The 19,303-nt window shown below is 50.0% G+C and overlaps 1 protein-coding gene across 1 annotated transcript in view; it reads left to right on the top strand.

The window, feature by feature from the left end:
* Positions 1-19,303, top strand: part of SGSM3 (small G protein signaling modulator 3) — a 50,612-nt gene that overhangs the window by 14,402 nt on the left and 16,907 nt on the right. Inside the window, exons 2-11 of the mRNA XM_026657456.2 lie at positions 1,515-1,604; positions 5,868-5,953; positions 7,908-7,974; positions 10,021-10,229; positions 10,374-10,481; positions 12,392-12,535; positions 13,032-13,227; positions 14,209-14,354; positions 15,249-15,476; positions 16,248-16,302. Coding sequence (XP_026513241.1) covers positions 1,598-1,604; positions 5,868-5,953; positions 7,908-7,974; positions 10,021-10,229; positions 10,374-10,481; positions 12,392-12,535; positions 13,032-13,227; positions 14,209-14,354; positions 15,249-15,476; positions 16,248-16,302 — 1,246 coding nt within the window. The 5' untranslated portion in view covers positions 1,515-1,597. The remainder of the gene's footprint in view (positions 1-1,514; positions 1,605-5,867; positions 5,954-7,907; positions 7,975-10,020; positions 10,230-10,373; positions 10,482-12,391; positions 12,536-13,031; positions 13,228-14,208; positions 14,355-15,248; positions 15,477-16,247; positions 16,303-19,303) is intronic.

Below are 19,303 nucleotides of genomic sequence, written 5' to 3'. Positions count from 1 at the left end.
ATATGCCGAGGCACTCCAGCCATCCAACACAGGAATATCAAACTGAGAGCTGTACTGACAGTGGAGAAGCAAGTGGCGGCATGCTGTGGAAACTTGCCATGCTGGATTATTACGAGTCAGTGGGAAGTAATTTTGGCGTGGGAAAATCCACTGGGCTTGTTACTCTGGCTCTTCAGAGGCATCCACCGTGGTGTGATGGGTGGCGGTGGGGTCTCTGCTAAGTATGGCATGCGGCTCTTTATAAAAGCAGCAGGTCTGGGGCTTAGCACCGGATTGACTGTTGGCTTCCCTGGCTTTCTGGTATGCCTGCTGGTCCCTGTCGAACCCCTTCTCCTGCATCCCCCGAGCAATCTGCTTGTAGATGTCAGTGTTTCTTCGTCTGGATCGGAGCTGTGTCTGCACAGCCTCTTCTCCCCACTGGCTCAGGAATTCCAGTATTCCCTGTCTACTCAGGCAGGAGCGCATCTGGAGCGTGTAGCTGGCATGGGCAGTTGCACTCAACAGTGGAGAGCTGCTGGGTGTGCTCATCAAGCTGGGCAATCAGGAAAGGGCTTTTCAAAAATTCACAGGGCTTTAAGTGGGGGCAGGGGACCCTTCCAGTCAATGTAACCTCTGGGCAGTGGAGTTAACAGTTGTGACCAGAGCGGTCAGCATTGGGCATTGTGGACAGCTGCGGGAGGACTGTTAGGGTCGACATAGGTAATGTGGTGTCTACCCTTGTGCTGCGTTGACCTCTGCTCTGAGAGCTGGTGTTACTGTGTTGGCATAACAGAGCACTTAGATAGGTGGGAGACAAATTTAAGTGTAGAAACATGCATGATTCGGTCAACAGAAGGTGGCTTACGTCAACCTAACTTTGTAGTGTAGACCAGGCCTCAGAGTATGCTGAGTGGTGAGACTCCGACTTCATCCCTTGGGAGACTATTCCACAGCTTAATAGACCTCACTCTTATGAAATGTTTCTCTCTCTCTTATTACTCCTCGTTATATCCCCTTGTACCACTCAGAACAATTCCTCTACAGCCTCAAGGTTTACACCCTTTGTATTGTGCAGATATTCTAAAGCTTTCCCTGTAATTCCTGGTGTACGGTTAGCGGCGTTCCCTCCAGTCTTGAATCATGCTCTGAATTCCTTCCAGGTCATGTTTTCCTAGTGCCCACCATTAAATGCAGGATCCTGAGTGTGTTGTAAAATTAAGCAAACAGCTTCTATGGTGAGAGGCAACTTGATTTTTGATGTTATTTTCCCATTAAATCTGACATGATTTTAGTATCACAAGGATGGTGTAAAGAGATCATTTTACCCTTGGTTGTGTCCCTTTGTCACTCAGGTCAGAAAGGAATTTCCCCCAGGCCATGTGGATAGGTCTTGGGTTGAGGGGATTTCATCTTCCTGTGGAAAATTGTTGGGGGGTTGTTCATTAGGAGCAACTGGGACACAGTTGACCCCAGATGTTGAATGAATACTCTCATGAACACTTCTGTTTTTTCTACCTTATTTTTTTTTCTTGTAGCAGAGCAGTGACCTAAGACTTTTTGGAGGGCAGTACGCCTAGAGATACACGCCGCCCTTCATCACGCACACTCCTCCAGCACCATGTCAGGTAGGCAGAGGATGCCAGGCCTTGGAGCATATTTTCCTGCCTATGTCTGAGGGGAGGGCCAGCAACAATAAAGCTCTATTGAAAGAGCCTGTTTGTTCTTTTTCACATGAACTGCTGCTGGTAAGTTACTGTCTCAAGGAACCATTTCTCCTTCGAGTGATGGTCCCTATTGTATTCCATTGTGGGTTTATGCATGCGCCTGGAGTCAGAGAATCTGAAAGTAATGTCCGTTGGTGCGTGCATGCGCCCTGGCTAACCTCATGCCTCCGACCAACGGGATAAAGGGTGTGGCAGACCAGCCACATCTCCTGTTCCTTCTTACTGCCACATGGTCTGGGTCAGAACCTCTCTGTGTTCATAGCTTTGGCGTTAGCTTACAAAATAAGATTTAGATCTAACATTGTTAATAGTTTTTAGCAGCTTATACAGTTTTATAATTTAGTGTTTTTATAGATGTTGGTGTTAGACTCTTTTCGAGGGGGAAACGTTCACCTCCCTGTAGCCCAGGTGGGTAGTGGACTACGCCCAAGACTCTGGGCTTCAAACTCTGCGCTTCCCGTCTGCAATCCTTCTCAGTCAGCAGTGACCACCTGTACTGCCTTGGGGAAGCTCACGTTGCACTGAATTGCAGTATCTGCCGGTCATTCCCCAATCATATCCAAGAAAGGTGGGAACTTTGTCTTTGGAAACACCTCATGGAGAAGACCATGCGTCCTCAATCAAAATGAGGGTAAGGAACCCTCCCATACATCAGCCTTATTCAGCAAGGAGTACGCCTCCTGCTACAAAGTCCAAATCTGGTGGAAGCTTGTCAGGAATCAAAGAAACTCTCATAAGCATGAGAGTAAGTCTTCTTCTAAATCCACTTCAAAGAAGTCGGATTCGGCTCGGAGCAAGCCCATCAGCTTGGCCTAAGGGAACTTAGTATGTCCTGAGTTCCAGATGCACGAGAAGAAAGCCCATAAACATTGGGCTACATCAGTACTGGACCGCGATCGGTCAGTACCGTCATCCTGGGCACCTCCCAAGCCCCAGGATCTGCTGGCACTGACTAAGACTGATTATCACCAACTTCGCCTATCCATGGCACCATCTTCCTCAAAAGTAAAACAATCTCCTCTGGCTCCAGCAGCTTGGACAGATAGAACCCCTTTTACACCGGGAGAACGGAATCCCTTACTGCTCCACCGGATGTTTTTGCTCTCCCAGATCCAGAATCTTGGGGCTCTGTTCACACATTTGTGAGACATTACACCCTGGTGCAGGACTCCTCTGCTGATGCTTCCTTTGGGATGGCGATCCTTTACTCAGCCCTACTGTCTGCCTCCTCACACCCTTCTCCTACTTAAGTACTGCTTGTCAGTCACCCACAATGGAAAACAATAGGGACCATCACTCGAAGAAGGGGAGGTTACTTACCTGTAACTGGAGGTTCTTTGAGATGTGTGATCCCTATCTGTATTCCACAACCTGTCCTCCTTCCCCTCTGCTTCGGATCTGATTTGCACTAGAGAAGAAACTGGACAGATGCTCGGTCTGCCCCTTGCTTTAGCCCCTCTATCGGAGGCACAAGGTGAGCCATGGCGCATGCGTGGACCAATGGACACTGCTTTCAAGTTCTCTGGCTCCGAGCGCATGGTGTGCATACGTAAACCCACAGTGGAATACAGATAGGGGTCGCACACCTCGAAGAACCTCCAGTTAGAGGTCAGTAACCAGAGAAATTAATTTATTTTAATGTGCTGCTTTGGTTGGGAGACCAACTGTAAAAATGCCTCTTCCTTTCCCCCAAAATGATCCTGCCCATGTTCAATTGGTATTAATCCAGTTCTCCCCAGCCATGCCACACGGAGCCCTGCAGAAGCTGTCCCAGCCATGGGACATAGAGGGAGAGAGGCTGAAATCTATTCTGCTTCATGCATCATCATCACCACTTTGCTCAGCTCTATTCCTATCCAGGATCTTTCCCTCATGGTGGATTTGATGTTGTATGAAGCCAAAAAGAGGAAAAAGCTTTGTTCAGAGATGTGTAGTGGAAGTTCTCTCCCGCTTTGCTCCAACTACCAGCTGATCAGCCTGGGGTGGGAAGGAGGCTGAGGGGTGGTTAAGCCTTGGTCGTCTGATCCTTTCAGTCCAAGCGTTAGTAAACTATGACCATGTCTACACTCCAGGCGTGACAGTGGCACATCTACACTGCTGTAGTGTAGGCTCTTTCCACAGCGACTGAAGGGTTTTTTGTTGCGGTAAGTAATCATAGACGATTAGGGTTGGAAGAGACCTCATGAGGTCATCTAGTCCAACCCCCTGCTCAAAGCAGGACCAACACCAACTAAATCATCCCAGCCAGGGCTTTGTCAAGCTGGGCCTTAAAAACCTCTAAGGATGGAGATTCCACCACTTCCCTAGGTAACGCATTCCAGTGCTTCACAACCCTCCTAGTGAAATAGTGTTTCCTAATATCCAACCTAGACCTCCCCCACTGCAACTTGAGACCATTGCTCCTTGTTCTGTCATCTGCCACCCCTGAGAACAGCCGAGCTCCATCCTCTTTGGAACCCCCCTTCAGGTAGTTGAAGGCTGCTATCAAATCCCCCCCTCACTCTTCTCTTCTGCAGACTAAATAAGCCCAGTTCCCTCAGCCTCTCCTCATAAGTCATGTACCCCAGCCTCCTAATCATTTTCGTTGCCCTCCGCTGGACTCTCTCCAATTTGTCCACATCCTTTCTGTAGGGGGGGCCCCAAAAGTGGACGCGATACTCCTGATGTGGCCTCACCAGTGCCGAATAGAGGGGAATAATCACTTCCCTCAATCTACTAATACAGCCTAATATGCCGTTAGCCTTCTTGGCAACAAGGACACGCTGTTGACTCATATCCAGCTTTTTGTCCACTGTAATCCCCAGGCCCTTTTCTGCAGAACTACCGCTTAGCCAGTCGGTCCCCAGCCTGTAGCAGTGCATGGGATTCTTCCGTCCTAAGTGCAGGACTCTGCACTTGTCCTTGTTGAACCTCATCACATTTCTTTTGGTGCAATCCTCCAATTTGGTCATTCTGGACCCTATCCCTACCCTCCAGCGTATCTACCTCTCCCCCCAGCTTAGTGCCATCTGCGAAAATCCACCTCTCCGGGCAGAAGTAGCTAGATCAACAGAAGAAGTCTTCCATGGACCTAGCTGTGTCAGCACAGACACAGCACTCAGGGGTGTGCATTCTGAGCGCCATAGCTATGTTGACCTAACTTTTAGGTGTAGACCAGGCCTGTATCCAGCAGGGACAGTCTTAGATTCTCTCACCCCACATTCGCAGCCCTTCCCCATCTCACTTTTACTCTCCTCACAACAGTTCCTTCGGTGCCATCCATCCGTGGTTGAGGTGCTGCTGGACGACTGCAGCAGTGCAAACCACTTGCCCAGAGCTGTGATGCTCCCAACTGAACAGAGCAGGGGGTTGAGTCTGATTAGCGAACTTGGCTCCTTTTTCTTTTAAATGAGCTATGGAATGGGACTAAATCTGACTTTAGGTTTTTTGTTTTTACTGTAACTGCAGTTTCAGCCACCGCTGTTTGAACTCCCACTACAAGCTCTGAGAGGAGGGTAGATTTATCCCAACCCCTCAGTTCTAGTGGAGCTGCCGCCTCTTGGAGGAGACAGATTTGGGGGCTATGTAGATGTCATTCAGCTCACAAGTTAAACTGGGTCTGGATGACAAAGCTCCAGGAAACGCCAGGTGCGGTGGGAATTGGGACTAGTGACTCAGCAGGTGGTAGTCGTTGCTCCATGAAGATTGAACGAATGCTCCGATGTGGCACATGGGAATGCTGTTTAGTTATGTTTCAGATGAGCCCTAAAATCACAATGAGACATGATCATTTCACTTCCCTGAACGCTCTCTCCATTATCCCTAGGGTACCTGATCTTGCTCTTGTGCACCTTTACTTAGTCATTACAATGTCTGAAATGCTGGTATAAAAAGTTTGCTTCGAGTTCCATTCTAGAGGTGCTTCCTTTTAGTGGGAGTGACACTTACTATTTTGAGTTCCCGAGGGATGAAAGATGCTACAGAAACATAAGCTGATGCTGTTTGCTTCCTTGGGCATGGTAGCACAGTTACTAAGGTGATGAGAGCTGTATAAATACCTAGATGCCATTGTAACCACCTGACATCTCACTGAATTTGTTGGCTGTCAGTATTAGGTGTTAGTTAATATCTGCTAAGCTGCTCCTTGTTCTTAATTATTGTGTGTGTTGATCCCTTTGTATTTAGGAAACCACACTCCCTCTTCTGGGGGCCCCTTCTCAGCTCTCACCCCCAGCATCTGGCCACAGGAGATCCTGGCAAAGTACACCCAGGTACAGTGGGGAGAGGGGACAGAACACAGTTTGTCTGCTTTTTTTCTCTTCATTGGTAGAGTAATAAATGTGAAGTGCTGCTGCTGGCTTACTGGACTCTTAATGCTGCAGGGAAGGTGCAGACTTTCTCTGTCCCCAAAAAACTGTTCTAAGCAATGAGCTGACATTTAAATTCTGTGTGTTTGCAGCTGCAAACAGCTGGGACTTGCTGTTAAACTAAGTTTTGGGTAGTGAGTGCAGCCTCTGCTGAACAGAGCCAAGGGGACACCCAGAGCCTGAAGAAACCTCTGTGGATCCTTTCCCTGCTCTTTTGCAACCCTGTGGCTGCATTTTACGATTCAGAGAAGGGTCTTTCTAACCATCCACCAGTCAGTCATGGGTTCCATAGCCCTGTGTGGGCTAATGCATTGTAGGAGAAATTAACCTCTTTCCCCCCCACCCCCGCATCCCCAGTGACATGCTCTGGTTTAAGGGATGAGTGTAGAGCTTTGTAACCTGCCAGTAATGTTTGTTAAAGGCAAGTGAGTCACGGAGCCTAGTGGGATGGGCCTCTGAGCCCATTTCTCAGAGACTCGTGCAGTGAAAGAGTATGTGTATCTGTGGGGCTATCTGTGTGCCTTGGGGAGAACACACATGGGGAGCTTTGTTAGGGGTGCACTGACTGACTGATGCCAGTTTGTGCTGTGGGAGGATGCAAGAGTGGCAGTGTTAGGAGTGCACATGTGGGCAGTTGTTAGGAGTCGGGTGGGTTAGGCTTTGTCTACACATGGCATTATCCCTGATTTCAGCCACCAGCATAGCTGCACCTGTGCCAACCCCTGGAGCAGGGGTTTCCAAACTGTGGTACGCATACCTCTGGTGGTACGCGCAACATCTCTGGGGGTACATGGGAGTAATTGTGTAATGGTGGATTTTATTTATTGCATTTTCAAAATAGGCTACTCAGCTGAAGCTTTAAAACTCTATGTGAATTTGTTATATAAAATACGGTAGTTAATTTATTTCAAGATGTACCCATGAGAACACAGATACCCAGAGACGCTGATATACAGAGCCCTCACCTCCAATCACCGGACAGCATGGGCTCACTTGCCCAGCAAGTGTCCAGTCTAACTGAGCTCAGAACTTAGGGGGTTTGTTTTTGGTTGTATACGTCGCACTATAACTATATCTGAATGTAACAGTGAAATATGGACAAATGGCTAAGGACAGGTAGTGTTAAGAAGAACTCACAAAGTATCAGTGATGAGAAGGGTAGGGGCACGCGGGCAGCTGGTAGATCTGGAAGCGGACACGCAATAAGAAAAGTTTGGGAACCTCTGCTCTAGAATAAGCAAGGAAAACTGGTGTTTGTGCTGTGGAGCTGAAAGAACCTCTGACTGAAACCAGGGCAGGCTCCACCAGCGTAGCCTGCCTACCCCAACTGTTTGCACTGGTGCAGTTGCATTGGTGGCTGGAATGTAGATGGGGTCTTGGCGGGGCAGTGCTAGGGGTGCACACACAGGATAATGAAGGACTAACCATGTCTTAGAGGACCACCCATGTGGGGGCTGTGTTAGGGTGCATTCCCAGGAGTTCCCATACACGTAGGGATTATCTCAGAGTAGTGATCCAGATCCACTGCCTCTCCCAAGCAGATGGTATGCCTCCTTTCCATAATGAGAAGCCGAGGAGAGCGACATGGGTGGGGAATTAAGGCAGAATCTACTGAAGAGAAGCCAAAGCCCTTTCCTCACTGTGTAGCGGGGCTAGACTAGCGTATTTTGCCTGTTGAACAGAGCAGTGTTCAGGAGGGGATGAAGGTCTGAGTGTGCATCCCAGGAGCTGGGATTGCTCCTCCCTTACTGGGGCCTAGGCAGTGTGACACAGCCTGGCACAATAAGCAGGTGCCCCACCTAGTGGCCAAATGATGGAAATCAATGCTACCTCTAGTTTCTACCTCTCACGCCCACAGAAAGAAGAGTTGGTGGAGCAGCCGGAATTCCGGTACGATGAATTCGGCTTCCGAGTGGATAAGGAAGGTAAGGCTGCCCCTACCCTCTTTCTGGGCCCATTCTATCCCCATGGTACCTCATGTGATAGGATCTCCCTTCCACTCTCTGTGATGTCTTCAGTTCCCAGCACTATCCTGACTCCAGTTTTTTTAGGGATGTGCTTTAAAAGTGCTGGCCCTCTTGGAAAGTGATATCTAAAATGCTGGAGCGCTGGCCCAGCACAGTCTGTGACCCCAGTGTAACTTTGCCATCATGAGGCGGGGAAAGCGTGTTTCACTGGTGCATTGTTGCTGCAGGAGGGGGAGGTACAGCTGTTACGATTCACTGAGCAATATGTGCTGCGGTAAATAGCACTGTAGCTTTTCAGCAGTGCAATGCAGAGCACCTACAGCAGATGCAGTGAAACTCAGTGACCTTTCAAACCTTCTATCAAAGCACCTCTGGTTCCCATCCCAAGGTGGGCAACTGCGATAGGCTATTCTACCCGTCCAGGTGAGGGGAAAGCCCCCACAGCTTGACCAAGGGTGCCTGAGTAGGGGCAGAACCAACAACCTGCTTTAGCTGCACACCTTGCAGGAGGGGAGGACCAAACAGAAAGGGGTTAAAATGGCTGGAGAACCCATGCAGCTGGGCATTAATTATGGGGGCCAGCTGCCGTGGCTAAAGAGGAGGAAAAGAAAAGGAGTGTTTGGCAATGGGAAGATTCCTGGTTGCCATATGAGGAGACGTCACATTGCATTGCTGTACCCTGAAAAGGGGAAAACTGATTTGGGCAAGATTAGCCCCCTGGAAAGGGCAGGAGGAGGCAGTGTTCTCTGTCAGTGGTTCTCAACCTTTCCAGATTACTGTGCCCCTTTCAGGAGTCAGGTTTGTCTTGTGTACCCCGAGTTTCACCTCACTTAAAAATTACTTGCTTACAAAATCAGACATAAAAATACAAAAGTGTCACAGCCACACTAGTACTGACAAATTGCTGACTTTCTCATTTTTACCATATAATTTATAAAATAAATCAACTGGAATATAAATATTGTACTTACATTTCAGTGTATAGTATATAGAGCAGTATAAACAAGTGGTATGAAATTTTTGTTTGTACTGCCTTCACTGGTGCCTTTTATGTAGCCTGTTGTAAAACTAGGCAAATATCTAGATGAGTTGATGTACCCCCTGGAAGACCTCTGCGTATTCCCAGGGGTATGCGTATCCCTGCTCTATGTGCATGTGTGTGTGTGTGTGTGTGTGTGCACACTTGCGCTGAGTGCCACACTGAGCCCTGGGAAGCACCCCAGGGACAGTGACACGGGTATAGGGGTGTGGCAAAGGGAGTGCCTGTTCCTCCAGAGCATATTATAGATTGATGGATATTAATGCCAGAGGGACCATTCTGGTCATCTAGTCTAACCTCCTGCATAACACAGGCCACAGAACCTCACCCCTGCAATTCCTGCATCAAGCTCATGTCCTATGGCTGAGCCAGAACATTTATTTTAGAAAGCCAGTCTTGAGTGAAGAATGCCAATAACAGTGAATTCCCGACTTCCCTTATTAAGTTTCTTCAATGGTTAATTTACCTCAGTTAAAATTTTGCACCTTATTTCTAGCCTGAACTTATCTAGCTTCAGCTTCCAGCCATTGGCTCTCGCTGTGCCTTTGTCTATTAGATTAAAGAGCCTTATTAAATACAAAGTTACAAAACCCAGTGGGGCAGCTGCTGCCAGGCTCTCATTTAACTTGGATGACCCGCTGTTTGGCTGGCTCACGTTTTGAATAGGCACATATGAGTCCCAGCCTCCTATATCTTGGGGTTTCAGTGTGGTTTGCTTGTGACCACACAAGCGGTGCTGGGTGGCAAGCGCAGTTTGAACCCAGGCTGTCATTGCTGTGATGCAGGGCTCATGCATCTGAATCGCCAGCGCCGCCACCAGTGCAGAGGCTCAGATATTTTTGTCTGGCTTTTTCAGATACAGAAGACAGATCTCTCCATTTCTGTCTGTCACTGGTCCCCGCCCAGTCCCTTTCTTACTTGTCTGTTTCCTTCCCACCTCTGCCTTCCCCTGTCTCCTGATGCAGATGGCGCTGAGCCAAACTCCAGCAAGCTGCTGGGGATTCCGCTGACGGAGGAGCCACAGCAGAGGCTGAAGTGGCAGGCCCACCTGGAATTCACGCACAACCACGACGTGGGGGACCTCACCTGGGACAAAATCGAGGTCACGCTGCCGGTTTCGGACAAGCTGCGCTCACTGGTGCTGGCTGGCATCCCACACAGCATGAGGCCTCAGGTGAGGCCCTGGGGCACAGTCATGAGGAAGGGAAGCAGGGAGTATGAAATGAGAGACCAGTTCCTGTTGCTTTCACTTCTCGGTTTGTTGTGGTTGCGTTTTGACCGCTCTTCACCCTATCTTTTCATGTCCCCGATTCTCCAGCTGTGGATGCGTCTCTCTGGGGCCTTGCAGAAGAAGAGGAATTCGGAGATGTCCTACCGAGACATTGTGAAAAACAGCTCCAATGACGAAACTATCTCTGCCAAACAGGTTGGGAGCCTGCCTGATGCCAACGCTCCAGTGCCTGGGGTGGAAACATGGGTGATCTGTTGCACTGGGGGGATGAGGAATTTGCTTAATGCCTGCAGGGACAGATGAGGGGGAGGGGAGAGGTTGGACTATGCTACTCGTTAATTTTTCTCATCCTTTATTTATTATTATTCTCATCCTTTATTGGTTTGAGGGGCTCACTTCACCTTCCCAAGAGGGGAGGAGGAAAGATTTAGTCCGCATCCACACTGTCCTCAGGCTGTGTTGGTTTCTGTGTACATGGGGCAGACAGCTCTGCTGTGAATATATGCGTATGAATCATGCCTAGGTACAAACACTGACCAAGATACTAAGGAATAGGGCCCTACTACTACAAATTCATGGCTATGAAAAACGCGTCAGGGACCGTGAAATCTGGTCTTTTTTGTTCTTTTACCTTTACTATACAGATTTCACAGGGGAGACCAGCATTTCTCAAATTGGGGGTTCTGACCCAAAAGGGAGCTGTAGGGGGGGGGTCACAACATTATTTTAGGGGGTTCGTGGTATTGCCACCCTTACTTCTGCGCTGCCTACAGAGCTGGGCAGCTGGAGAGCAGCGGCTGTAGGCTGGGCGTCCAGCTCTGAAGGCAGCGCCCTGCCAGCAGTAGCACAGATGTAAGGGTGGCAATACCATACCATGCCACCCTTCCTTCTGCACTGCTGCCTTCAGAGCTGGGCGGTCAGAGAGTGGCGGCTGCTGACTGAGGGCCCACCTCTGCAGGCAGCAGCGCAAAAGGAAGGGTGGCAATACCATACCATGCCATCCTTAATTCTGTGCTACTGCTGGCAGTAGCTCTGCCTTCAGAACTGGTCTCCCAGCCAGCAGCCTCCGCTCTCCAGCTGCTCAGCTCTGAAGGCAGCGCAGAAGTAATGGAAGCAATACCGCAACCCCCCTACAATAACTTTGAGACTGCCACCCCCAACTCCTTTTTGGGTCAGGATCCCTATAATTACAACACTGTGAAATTTCAGATTTAAATAGCTGAAATCATGAAATTTACGATTTTTAAAATCCTATGACTGTGAAATTGACCAAAATGGACCATGAAGTTGGTAGGGCCCTACTAATGAGGAAAGGGACCCCTGGGACTGAAATACCAGCAGCAGGCGCATGCCCTATTCAAGTGGCAGCAGCTGTCTCCTAGGGTTTTGTCTTTCCTCCTGAGTCGTGAGGGCTCAAGGTGCCAGCAAGGCTGGGACAGGGAATTTCCTCCCTCCCTTCCCCTCCCTTCTTTTCTGTAATGCCGTCATGGCCAAACTCGCCAAGCTCCTGGGGTAACAAACCAAAAACATCTGATGGAGGGAGGGACTGAACAGTTCAGGGGATTTGGCCTGTGATGTGGAGCCTTTATGCTCACAATCATGAACTACAGTCAAGCCCAGGCCCTTGCCATCGGATTGTGATTTGGTGGCCTGCCTGAAATGGGCGGGGTGGGGTGGCCTCACTCCAGATCCCGGTGGATAAATGTCCACTTTACAAACCCCAGCAGCACAGACTGTACTAATTGGCCTCTTGCTGCCATTCTCAGGGGTGACACCAAGGACCGAATGGGTCAAGAAGTATGAAGTCCCCTCTCATCCCTCAGGGCAGTCCCTCTGAGGCAGAGTTTAGGTACCTTGGAGAGTGTGTCTGAGAAGTTGTTCTGTCCCTGGCTATGCTGTCCTGAGGGTAAACAGAGGCCTTCGGGCTCCAGATGGTGCCAGTCCAGTACCTTGCACTGGCACTAAATGTACTTTAAAAGGATGTGGGGAAGGCTAGGGAGTGTGTGGCCAGGGCAGGGCATCAGGGAGGCCAAGGGAGCAGGAGGCTGTTAAGCAGATTACACTATCTGAGTCTGAAGCAATTGTTTGTGACGGGTGCTTGCCAGATCGAGAAGGACCTGCTCCGCACCATGCCCAGCAACGCCTGCTTCTCCAACATGAACAGCATCGGGGTGCCACGACTGCGCAGGATACTCCGGGGACTAGCCTGGCTTTACCCAGAGATCGGATACTGCCAAGGCACCGGCATGGTAATTCCACTTGCCCCTGCTTTGTGTTCCTTCATTAGGGATCATTCTTTCCGCAGTAGGTGAGTCAGCGCAGCTGATTTCAGGCAGCTGCAGTGCAGCTGGGCACCATGCGAACCAAATTAGATCAGAGGAACAGACAAAATGGAGCCATTTCGCGGGGCAGGAGAAATGGAAGGAATAATTCTGCACATGGACTAAACTAGTCTGTTTGTGGCAGGAGAGTGATATTGTTTATTTGATTGACACGAGACTCAGCTGATGTGACTGAAATAGCAAAGAATCTCTTCGGGTGGCATGTGAAAGAAATTCCACCAATAGGAGAAAGCAAAGCAAAGCTCCTGGGTGTGGAAATGAGGGATGTTTCCATCTCCTAAACTCTGGAGTTTGTCCATCTCCCACACAGACCTATGGAAATGTTCCACTCCACCTAAGCACCAGTGAATGTCCCATTTAGTGCAAGCTTGGAATGAACATCTCTTCTTCCCCTTCTCACTAGGTGGCGGCTTCCCTGCTGCTCTTCTTGGAGGAGGAAGATGCCTTCTGGATGATGTGTGCCATCATCGAGGACCTGGTACCTGCCTCCTACTTCAGCACCACGCTGATGGGAGTGCAGACCGACCAGCGCGTCCTACGCCACCTCATCGTGCAGTACCTGCCACGGCTGGACAAGCTCCTGCAAGAGCATGATATTGGTAAAGGGGCCCCTAAGGCCATTGAAACTTCTGACCCAGGGTGCTGCTTTCAGCCTGCAGGCATGACCCAGGCTCATGCGTATGTACATGCGTATGCGTGTGTGTGTGCGCGCGTGTGTGTGTGTGTGTGTGTGTGTAAGAGAGGCCTATGTACTGCACAGCACCTTAAACTGAAATGATGTGGTAGGAACCCACAATTGTGAGGCTGCTCCCACAATACCCCTCTCCCTCTCCAGCCGAATACACTCAGTAAAGTGTCCCTTGGTTCATGTGGCAGTGATGAATTCAGTGTATTCCTGTTGCTCCATACTCTGTTTGGTATGCTGCAGGGCTTGACGATGCAGAGCTGCAGCATTGTGGTTGTGTTTTGGGGAGAAGCTGTTGGTTTGAGGGTTGGACTGGACTTACTGGGGGGCTTTTCTCACCCAGGAATGCCTGGGAGTCTTGTGTTTGGGGTTTTTTGACAACCCAGGAGGTCATGGAGGCTTTGGCACTGGGATGGGGAGATGCAGCATCTCTCCCTCTCTCCTGTTTGGGGGCCACAGGGAGCGGGGAGGGACATTAAACTTTTGAGGAGGGGGAGGTTTGAATTCCTGGTGTATGGCTGTGGCTGTACGTACGCGCACACAATGTCGCATGTGGTTTTGGACGTTCTGATTGAGTCTTGTTTAAAAGGGGCACTGTCATATCTTAGGTCCCAAGAAAATGGCCTTATTCCTATGACTGTTTTATTTTACTAAACACAACGCATGTGAGCCTCTCCCTGCCCCCCCCCCCACGTCCCCCAGAGCTGTTCATGCGCTGACTGATGTCATCAGAGTTGTCCTCCTTTATAGTCATGGTGGCTGGAGAATCCCCTGGGAATGAGGAGTAGTTGAGGGTGTCCCTTTTAGGCTGGGAGGGCGGTTCTGTGTGGGCTCTCTTCCTTTCTGGTCACCCGATCACCTGTGTCACATTCCCTTTCTGTCTCTTCATACACAGAGCTGTCCCTGATCACCCTGCACTGGTTCCTCACGTGCTTCGCTAGCGTTGTGCATATCAAACTGCTGCTGCGCATCTGGGACCTCTTCTTCTACCAGGGTTCGCTGGTGCTCTTCCAGGTCACACTGGGCATGCTCAGTATGAAGGTAACAACCACCTCCTGTGCCCTGATTTCTAGCACCCTGGCTTTCTCTTCAGGAACGAGGAGGATTCTAGGGGTGGGGCCCTCCTGTACCCCCTGGTTGTATCTGGTTCAGGAGTTCACTTTGGGGAGAGCGAGAGCTGCCATCTTGATTTCCTCAGAATCTGGGGATGTGAAGGACGTCCTGGCAGAAGGCAGTCAGCAATCCATTGTTTGAGATTTGGGAGACTCAGTCAAGAAGATGGCTTCCCTTTCCTGCTCTTTTTCCCCTCACCTCCACTCCCCATGTCTCACCATCACCTTCCCTCTTTTGCTACACCCCCCTGACTCCTGAGCCCAGAGTAACACAGACTGGAGACTTGTCCTGCCCTCCCTGGCTCCGGAGAGTTCTTGGTTTTTTACTATCTTTGGATGGAGATGTCAAACCAAGTTGCTGACCATTTGGGGATGATAAAAGATCCTTTGGTGCTGTTCACACAATCCCTGTTGTCGTGGCCATATTTAGTTTGGGTGATTACCCTAAACTTTCTCCCATTCAGAATTCAGGGGAAGTTATCCTGTGACTCTCTTGTGTAGCATTGCTGGTGCAAGATGGCGATTGTGCAGCACCTTGAGGTGCCTGCGTTTCTGTGGTGGATGAAGTGATTTCTGTATAATGTGCTGTGGGATCCTTTGGTATGAAAGTGCTAGAGCAGTGTGAGATGCTGCTGCTATCTCCTGACCAAACAGCTTGGACTTTTTCTTATTGAAACTTTTAAGAAATACTCTAGTTGCTCCTGGGTTAAATTTCGTGCCTAGACTGCATTCTGAGGTGTAAGCAGGGCTTTTAGCAGTCCTGGTGAGTGTCACTGACATCCTCAGCGTATTGTGTATGCGTGGTTTCTCCCCATTCCCGCAGGAAGATGAGCTAATCCAGTCGGAGAATTCTGCCTCCATCTTCAACACTCTCTCGGACATCCCGTCTCAGATCGAGGATGCGGAGGTGCTGCTGCGGGAGGCCATGCGCGTCGCTGGCTCACTGACAGACATGGCAGTGGAGACCCAGCGCCGCAAGCACCTGGCTTACCTCATCGCTGACCAAGGGCAGCTGCTCAACCCCAGCGCCGCTGTCAATAATCTATCCAAGGTGGGTGCACGGAGTCCTGCCCATCTGGGCTGTTAGGGGCTGTAGATCCCCTTCGTGACACTGCCTTATGGGCTAGCTGGCCATCCACCCTTATAACACTCTGTTAGCACGAGGCCACCCGGCATTAGCAGGCTTTGGCTCCATGATAAACTTCCCTTCTCTCACCTTCCCAGGGAGGGGGAGTGAGTGCTAGGACTGTGATGGGAATGTGACCACATGTACTGTTCTCACTGCCAGGAGGCCATGCTACCAGACCTCCCACACCTGCCACAGCCACCAGACCTCCCACACCTGCCACAGCCAGCCCACGCAAGAGGAATCTCAGCAACCGGCTAAGCACTAAACATTGCCTTTCACTCTCTCGTGGAATGAATTAATTTTGTGTTGCAATAGATCCATGGGTCATCTCCTGTTCTCCCCCTCACCAGCCAGTGTTTGGCTGTTTTTATGCTTTGTTCAGTCCTGTTCTGCATGTCCCTGATGGTGATCATCCACCCTTAGATTAATCCACAGCCTGATAGATCCCTCTCTCAGAAATCATTCCTGCTGGTCCTGTTGCTCAGAGTGCTTTGGTTACTGCCCATTCTGTCTAGGACCACTCCGAACAGTTCCCCTCTCTCCTTGCAGTGTACACCCCTCAGAGACTTGCTGACGGTCGCTGTATCCCCTTGCCCTACTCTAGCCCCTATATGCCAATCTATATGTGTTTAGTTCTTCTAATGTCTCCTTACGAGTCCACTCTGTCTCACTCTTCTCCCCCCCCCCCTTCAGATTGTGCGGCGCAGGACCCAGCGCAGGAAATCTGGCATCACCTCGTTGCTTTTCGGTGAGGACAAGTGTGTTCCTTGCATGTTGTGATGGTGCTATCAGGGTGGAGGGTGAAAGAATAGTCTGGAGGCAGAGGAGTGGTTGGGCACAGGGAAATGGAGTGGGTGACAATTCCTTCAGCAACAAGAGAAGGTAAAGCAAGGGAAGAGATTGAATGAGGAGGAGAGAAGGGAGTTGAACTTGCTGAGTCTGCACTCCCCAAAACAAGAAGCAGACTTTTCCTGATAGCCCAGAAAGTAGCGTGCTTTGATCTTTAGCCCTTAACCTTCTTGCTGCAGGTCCATTCACTCCCAAAATATGAAGCCATTTAGGACAGGAATATCCAAAGTCCCTCTTTTTACTCCTGGGGGAATTCTGCACCACTGCGCATGTGCAGAATTTATGTCCCCTGCAGATTTCTTTGCTTCCCCACAGAAAAATGACTTTCTGATGGGGAAGCAAAGGGAAGCCACAAGAGTGGTCGTACAACCTTCCCCAGCAGTATGCTTCGGGTGCCCATGGTAGCCAGCAGAGAGGTAAATCATTGTGGGGCAGGAGGCAGGACTGGGGAGGACTTGGCTGGGCTGGGGAGGACGGGATTTCCCCTTCCCCTGCATGGCATCTGGGGCTGTTGGACCCACCCCCAGATTTCTCCCCCAGCTGTAGGAAGCTCTGCAAACTGCCCCCCTCCTCCTCCGCACGCACTTCCTGCACCCATCACTCCTCAGCTGCAGGGGGAGGGATCACTACAAGGAGCTGTTCCCCCATCCGCCCAACTCCTGTGCATCCAGACCCTCCCGCCTAGCCTCACTCCCCCCACACCCAGAACCCCACCTGAGAAGTCCCACTCCCCCTGCACCTGGACCACCCCGACAAGCCTCCCTACGGAGCCCCAACCAGCTGCACCTGGATCCCCACCCCACTGAGCCCCACTCCCCCAGCATCTAGGCTCCCCACACCCAGACCCCCCCACTGAGCTCTAACCTCCCCTGCTGAGCCCCAGCCCCCCTCACCCCCCTTGCAGAGTCCCATTAGTGTTGCACCCAGAACCCTCCCACAAGCCCCTGTGCATCCAGATCCCCCACTGAGCCGCCTGTACCCAGATTGCCCCACACAGAACCCTCTCAACCCACACCTGTATCCCCCACACTAAGCCCTTTCACACTTGGAACCTGCTTTGCTGAGCCTGCCTGCCCATACCTGGTGCACCTGGCATGGAGGGGCAGGGCCCTAGGGTGTTTCTCGGACAGGCCTGGTCCTTGCGCTGTGTCAGGGCTGGGTGCAGCCTCACCACTGAGTCCGGGGGGAGGAGTGGGGGGAGCTGCACAGTGATCTCCCACCTCTGTGCAGTCAGTGGCCTGTGCTCCCCAATGCCATGCTGGAGCATCCACGTTTATTTGACAAATAAAATTTGCAGAAATTTGCAGAATTTTATAATACTGTGCACAGAATTTTGAATTTTTTGGTGCAGAATTTTTAATTTTTTGGCACAGAATGCCCTCAGGAGTATCCTTTGGAGACTTAAAATGCAACCCATGACTGTCCATACCCCCTATCCTCATCTGAGATCTCTACTCTGAACACTTTCATGTTTTAATTTTCATTGCGGGTTAGCTCACCCAATACGTAACATCGAGGAAACCATTGGCACAAGCAAAGGGTAGCATTATGCATGCATTTAAAAATACATACCTTATGGGGTAGCAGAAGCTGACTTCCCTGATAAGAAATAGATCCTCCAGAAAGTACGATATCTTATTCCAGGGCAGATTTTTGGGTTGGGGGGAAGATTGGAAAAAAATTAGGAATGGTGTTTTTGGGGCCAAAACGTTTCCCCCGTCATTAATTTCTTGAAAGTTATCCTGACTTTTCTCCTGGCTCATCATGTCTCCAGAATGGCCTGGTTGTGAAACTCTGAACTCGTGTTGTGTTGGCCTTGCTGAGGAAAGTGCCTTTAGTATTTTGTCAGGTTAATGGGGAACTACAAGCTTGTACAGTATTGCGTTTAAAAAAAATGCAGTGAAGGATGTTAAGTATGCAAAGTCAAGCACTCACTGGTTAGGAAATGGCAGAATGAATGTTACCTGTGCAACTTAAATCTGGGCCCCTTGTGCATATGCATTATGATACAGTTTTGAATTACAGGATCATGTACAATCATCACAGGACCCTGCCTTATTCAGTGCACAGAATGGATGATGCTCACTTGATTGAGCAGATATTCAATATTTTGTTTTCTCCTCATTGGTCTGTGTGTGTCCCGGGCTTTATTTACTGCACACTGTTCAAACCCTGCTCTGAAGATAGAGTTATTAATTTCCTTACGGGCTTTTCTCTGGTGTTGATCGCTTTAGCATCTGAGTATTTCACAAGCTCTAACGAACTTATCTCCACAACACCCCTGTGGGAGGAGTAGGTGTTATCCTCATGTTACAGATGGAGAACTCAGGCCCAAAGACATTAATGTCAAAAGTATCCACTAATTGGGTGCCCAATTTGAGATGTCTGTAGCCTAATCCTTCAGAGTGATTAGCATTATAGCGCTTTATATGTTCAAAGCACAGTTCCCATTGGCTTCAGTGGCAGCTGGGAGTGCTCAGCACTTCTGCAGTTCAGACCAACGGCTTGGCTACACTTGCAAGTTAGAGCGCATTAAAGCAGCCCCGGGCGCCCTAACTCCTGAGGTGTCCACACTGGCAAGGCACTTAGAGCGCCTGGACTCTGCAGCTGGGGCGCTCCTGGTAATCCACCTCCATGAGAAACATAAAGCTTGCTGCGCCCTGGCTGAAACCTCTGGGCGTCAGTGTGGACGAGGTGTTGCATTACTGTGCTGTGATTGGCCTCCAGAAACGTCCCATAATCCCCTGAAGTCAAGTGGACACTCTTCTCATTGTTTTGGAATCAGCTGTAGGAATGTGGCTATCCCCTTTCAAAGCTCTGTTTCTGACAGCCGGCATGCTTATCTGCTCCGGCACAAAGCAACCATTAGTGTGGAATGCTGCTGTTGTGAGTGTGTGTGT

The sequence above is a fragment of the Terrapene carolina genome, unplaced genomic scaffold (assembly GCF_002925995.2).
Source record: "Terrapene carolina triunguis isolate 2854851 unplaced genomic scaffold, T_m_triunguis-2.0 Scaffold247, whole genome shotgun sequence".
Lineage (NCBI taxonomy): Eukaryota > Metazoa > Chordata > Testudines > Emydidae > Terrapene > Terrapene triunguis.
Note: the sequence above shows the minus strand (reverse complement) of the source record. Positions and strands in the feature narration are given on the sequence as shown.